Below are 6,000 nucleotides of genomic sequence, written 5' to 3' on the forward strand. Positions count from 1 at the left end.
GAGTCAGGTCCGTGGATGCTAAACAGCAGAGTCAGTCTCTTCCTGAGCGTGCCAAGGAGGCTGTAATGTAGAAAATGTAGCTACCTTTTAAGGAAGGATGAAAAGGTACAAGATTCACCTTTCTCTGCATGTTAGAGCCCAAACATTTTTGGATATATCAAACATGGAGCTCCCGTGCAGTTCTGTTTTCTACGTTTCAGTAGGAGTTATTTGCATGACCTCTGAGGACAAGACTTGTTAAAGCTGCTTGCATTTGTGAATCTCCGGTGGTTTCAGGAGCACTGCCTGGGGTCCTAAATATACTACCTCGTGGATAAGATATGTATCTTTTGAGTGTGTAACTATACATTCAAGATGTAAATGCAGTAAGAGTTTCACCCGTGTCTTAATTGCTCTTCTCCACAATGCATGTGATTTTTCTTATCTGATTTAAGCCTCCTGGGGGTGGGGGGTGGGTGGGAGAGGCATTAGCTACCGTTATATAAAAACTAAATATCCTTGAAGTTAGGTTTTTAGATTTTTCTGTCAGGGCTGCTCTCTTTTTTTCACATTGTCATATTGTCATAAATTAAAGCGGGGCGGGGGGGGGGTGTTGGGGAGGGGCCTACCAGGATTTTGAAGTTTTTCCCTCCTATTTCAAGTTTCATTTCTGCCATATAGCATCAAATAATGCTGGTTATTTTTATGTTGAACATGTGGGACAAAGAGGCTCTCTTAAACGAAAGATAATTGCAAGCTTTGTCCCTGGCCTCAAGTTTACTGCAGGGTTTCTCATCCCCTTTGGTTATACAGAAATGAAATTATAAACCACCGGTCGCCTTGGAAATTTCAATCGATTCCAAATGACTAAATATTTAATTCAATCATTGCCTATACTTGCAGGGATGACTCGGGTGTTTTTCTTTTTACTGAGGGCTCCAGGAAGCTGGGCACTGCAATGGCTGCTGAGGACTGTGTCTGTGGCGAGGAGGCTCCCCTGCAGTGAGGAGCTGGGGCGAGCCTGTTCCATAGCAGCCCTTTTTGCAAATGGTAGTGGATTTTTGCAGAAGGTTTGTGGCCAGATCGCTATGTATAATACTGATGAAGCATTTTTGTTCCAGCTCTGTCTCGGAAGACCTAGGCTGTAGACGTGGGGATTTCAGTAGGAAACATTATGGATCTGTGGAGCTGGTAAGTTTACACTGTCTGTTCAGTGGTAGTACATTGATTTAGATTTAGAGCATCGCCAAGCTCATCAGATCTTTTGTTGTCTATTTACTGTCAGACCATGTGGGTACAGTATAAGGCTTGGACGGGAAGAAATGACTGTTGAAAGGCCATAAAAATCCGATCATCTTTATCTACTTGTTTTTATTGTCACGTACTCTTAATCTGTGTCTCCCAGTCTGTTAAAAATATGTTGTGGCTTGGTATTTTTCTCTGGTGTATAAAATTGGGGTATGTAATTCAGTTAAATGATTAATGAATTACGAGAGGCAGCATTGGGTTTTTGTATTATCTTATTCTTAAAAGTTTACACACCTCGTTTCTGAGGTTTAAATGTTATTGAAGGACTTATTCTGATTTTCTGTACCTTTGCTTTCTGGATATATGTGATAGGAGTTAGAATATTGATGAGATTTTTTTTTCTTCCTATTAAAAGTATATTTGTTGGGCTAGATAAATGACTTTAATAGACGATAGATATGCGGAATGAAAACATACACATTTTCCTTATGAGAGACATTGGGTTTATGTTATGATTTTTGGAAAGAGTATGCTTTCATTTTAAAAGAGGAATAATGAAGGCATATTTTAGCCTCAATTTTTTAAAGACAGAATTGTGATTTTGGTCCCCCATGGAAATTTGAACAAATTTTCAGGAAAATGTGCTCGTGGAATTCTCTTGATTGTTATCTAACACTATTAAAAACATTAAGTTTATTATTTCTATTTACAAAAAAAATGAGTTGCTTGGATCCATTTGTGTCGAACCCAGTTATCCTCCACTAATACATGCTGCATTCTTGCAGGGCTTAAGTAGTAGGAAAAATTATACCAGAGTTGTGTACCGGTAGCATTTTATTTGAACTCCAGCTTATCTTACAGACTTGACTGTATTATCTGGCCCAGGGCTGAGTAGTCTTGAAAATATAAACTAAGTAAAAGGTTTGGTCCTTGTTCTTAAGGAGCTTACTGTCTTGAGCTGGGCAGATAAGATACGTGAAATATCTAAAAAATGAATTTAGTCACATAAAAGACACGTTGATTGACTCAATCAGTGCATGTTCTGGGTCAGTCATCGGTGGCACCGGGCCAGCTCAGACCACCGCCTCTCCGGAAGGAGCACGTGTGTCACTGTAATTCGGGGCGGGAACTGGTAAATACCGGGAGAGGGATACAGATAGGGCACGGTGGGGGTTAAGAGAAGGGAGGGTGTGACCCTTCCTGGCCAGGGATCTTACGGAAGCAGCCTGGAAGGCCTCACACAGGCTGTCTAACGCGGGTTGGTGGTGAAAGAAGATCGACAGTAGATGTTGGCCAGCAATGTGATTCTTGGCGGTGCTGTATTCCAAGGGCAGTGAGCAAGTGGCCCTGCCTAGCAGACAGTGTGAGGCAGCAGAGCCGAGTGGTACAGAGCCGGCAGACTTTGAAATCGGGCCGGCTCCGCATACTGGCTCCACCACCCACCGTTGTCTGGGAGCTTCTCTGAACCCCCGTGGTACCAAAGAACACATGCTCTGAAGTCGTGCCTGTTTCATCATTTCCTAGCTGTATGATCTTGGACTTCTTTTGGCCCCCGCTTTCTCATCTGTGGGGATATCATATTATTATATAAATGGAGATATTAATATTATCTGCCTCATAGAGTTGTCGGGAGGATTGAATGAGATGGCACGCAGAAGCACAGTTGCTGTTAGGTAGCCGTCTGTGGTGGTATAGATAAAATTTGGCAATAAACGTAGAACCGTGACTCTCACTCAGGTAAAGACTTTGAACCTGATCCAGTAAGTCATTCGGAGCTCTTATAAACAGTGAGAGTGGTGTTTGGGGAGAAAACAAAGTCATGAAAGTCGGATTATTTATTCACTTACTTATTTAAATGTTTATTTTTGAGAGAGAGCATGCGTGCTGGTGGGGGAGGGGCAGAGAGAGAGGGAGACAGAGGATCTGAAGCGGGCTCTGTGCTGACAGCAGAGAGCCTGTTACGGGGCTGGAACTCATGAGCCGTGAGATCATGACCTGAGCTGAAGTCAGACACTTAACTGATCTCCCAGACCCCCCAAAGATGACCCTTTGTAGACTCGTGGGAACCACACACTGTCAGGTTGGGGAGGTGCTTGAGTGTAGGGGTTCTCAAACTTGAGCAGCCACCTGCATCACATGGAGAGTTTATCACAACGGGCTGCTGGGCCCCATCCCCAGAATTTCCAATCCAGTAGGTCTGGGGTTAACCCAGAACGTGCATTTCTAGCAAGTTCCCAGAGGATGGTGATGTTTCCAGTCCCAGGATCACGCTTGAAGAAACCCTGCCTTGGCGAGCCCTAGACTAGCCATCGTCATCCCCAGCCTGATGAGGCAGCTCACTGGCTAAAATTCTTCCTTCCATTTGTTCAGATTTTTACTCTGGAGCCATGAGTGCGTGTGTGTGTGTGTGTGTGTGTGTGTGTGTGTGTGTGTGTGTGTAGTTGACTTTTTGAATATTATAAAGTAAATTTTAAATACATTTAAAAATTCCAATAATGGGAATTAGGTGGTTCACTTGGTTAAGCATCAGAGTTGATTTGGGCTCAGGTCATAATCTTGAGGTTTGTGAGTTCAAGCCCCATGTCGGGTTCTGCACCCACAGCATGGACCCTGCTTAAGGTTTTCTCTGCCCCTCTCTCTGCTCCTCTTTCACTTGCATGCATTCTCTCTCTCTGTCTCTCTCTCATAATAAATAAATAAGCATTAAAAAAAATCCATGTGTCATTCCTCTGCCCTGCAGCCCCTTTTTTCATCTCCTTTGGGTACCTTGCAGTCTTTAGAGCTACTCACCTCATTCCCACATAGTTGTAATCAATTATATGTATAATTATATGTATAATTTTACATTTCTCTCTTTTTTTCATTTAGCTTTATTTTGTAAATGTCTTTTTTTTTTTTTTAACGTTTATTCATTTTTGAAAGACAGAGACAGAGCGTGAGTGGAGGAGGGGCAGAGAAAGAGAGACACAGAATCCAAAGCCGGCTCCAGGCTCTGAGCTGTCAGCACAGAGCCTTGATGTGGGGCTCGAACCCACAAACTCTGAGATCATGACCCTAGCTGAAGTCGCACGCTCAGCCAGCTGAGCCACCCAGGTGCCCCTGTAGATGTCTTCTTGTTATATGGTCTCCCAGTTACCATTTTAATCATGTGGTAGCCCAACATTGCCATAGACTCTCTGGGTGCCAGTTCCCCTCCTTTTGTGCAATTAAGGTTGTGTCGACTCTTCCCTTGTTAGAAATGACAGGCACTGGTGGTTGGCATGGTTGAGACGAGTGAAATGAGCCAAGTCCCATTTTTGCCCTCTCAGGATCTGTTGAAATTCTGACTCCAGTGTTTTAAGGAAGGAGACGTTTGCTGTCCTCTGACCAACAGGCGTGATGAAATTAGTAACTGTTTTGTGGATTCTCTGGTCATGAGAAAATAAGGTTAATTTTTTTTTTTTTTTTTTTTTTTTTAACACACTCGGGTTGATGAATGTTGTTGGAAACTCAATAAAGCTTGGGCATCCTGAAACTCAAAGTTGGTAAAAGGGTAGCCAGCAGCCTGTAAAATTGAAATTTTTGCATAGACTTCTTTTGACCTTGACCGAATGAGGTAGAAAGAAGTCCTTGTGAAGAACCAAACTTGGCTGTTCACATCAACAGTGAGGATAGGTTTCGGGGCTCAGTTGGCTTGATTTAAATTGGGCGTACGCTTGGTGAGCGAGAACGTGGAAGCTCAGACCTTTACGGGAAGGCTCACGGAGGGCTTCTCGGTGCTCACCCGATAACCATTTAGTGGAGGCCTGTCACCCCGCAGCAGGCCCGGTGCTAAGCCCTGAGAGGAGGGAAAAGCGGTTTCTCTGCCCTCCTGGAGCTGTGTCTGGCTTTAGGAACCTCCAGCGTTTAGTGCCCAGGCTGCTGCCTCACTGGATCCCAGCTGTTCCCTGCCTTCATCAGGGATTGTTTCCTTGCAAGGAACAAAGGCCCACTCAGTCCAGCTCAAGTCTGAGGCGATTCACGGAAAGCATGTGGGTGGGTCTCACCAAAATGAAGCTCAGCCAGCACAGCTGGGCCTCATGTGACCGGGAAGCCATCAAGCAGCTATTTTCTCGGGTTCTCTCTGGTCTGTGATTTCTCCCGTGCAAATCGGTGCCGTTCTGTCTGCGGCCCAGCTCCCCTGATGGCACAGTCACCTCTCTCCTGTCTGTTTTCCCAGTGGTGATGGTTTGTTTATTTGTTTGTTTGGTTTTTTTTTTTTTTAATTGTGGTCAAATATGCACTACATAAAATTTAGCATTTTTAAGAGTACGCTTCAGGGGGGCAGTGAGCATATTCACAATGTTGTGCAGCTATCATCATCACCCACTATCAGAGCATTTTTCATCATCCCTGAGAGTAACTGTACCCATTAGACAACAACGCCACATTCCCCTCTCTTCCCAGCCCCTGTAACCTCTAGTCTACTTTCTGTCTCTATGCATTTGCCTATTCTAGGGACCTCACGTAAGTGGAGTGCTACTGTCTCTGTCCTTTGTGTCTGGTTTATTTCACTTGGCATGCTTTTTTCAAGGCCCATCCATGTTCTAGCATGTATCAGAATTTCTTCCCTGTCATGGATGAATTGTGTCCTTTATAGACACCACATTTGGTTTATCCATTTATCTAAATGAATACTTGGGTTGCTTGTACTTTTTTAGCTATGGTTAATAATGTTGCCATGAACGCTGGTGTGCGAGTATTTGTTTGAGTCGCTGTTTTCTTTTTTTTTTTAATTTTTTTTTTTCAACGTTT

General features: G+C 43.7%; 2 protein-coding genes across 4 annotated transcripts in view; one reads left to right on the plus strand and one right to left on the minus strand.

Moving 5' to 3' along the window:
• RPL12 (ribosomal protein L12) overlaps positions 1-6,000 on the minus strand; it is a 534,927-nt gene that overhangs the window by 383,474 nt on the left and 145,453 nt on the right. The window lies entirely within an intron of this gene.
• The window catches only part of GARNL3 (GTPase activating Rap/RanGAP domain like 3), a 149,947-nt gene that overhangs the window by 37,211 nt on the left and 106,736 nt on the right, over positions 1-6,000 (plus strand). For both annotated transcript variants that reach the window (XM_049637751.1, XM_049637741.1), the window contains exon 3: positions 1,101-1,170. In XM_049637751.1, the coding sequence (XP_049493708.1) occupies positions 1,101-1,170 (70 nt within the window). The remainder of the gene's footprint in view (positions 1-1,100; positions 1,171-6,000) is intronic.

The sequence above is a fragment of the Panthera uncia genome, chromosome D4 (assembly GCF_023721935.1).
Source record: "Panthera uncia isolate 11264 chromosome D4, Puncia_PCG_1.0, whole genome shotgun sequence".
Classification (NCBI taxonomy): domain Eukaryota; kingdom Metazoa; phylum Chordata; class Mammalia; order Carnivora; family Felidae; genus Panthera; species Panthera uncia.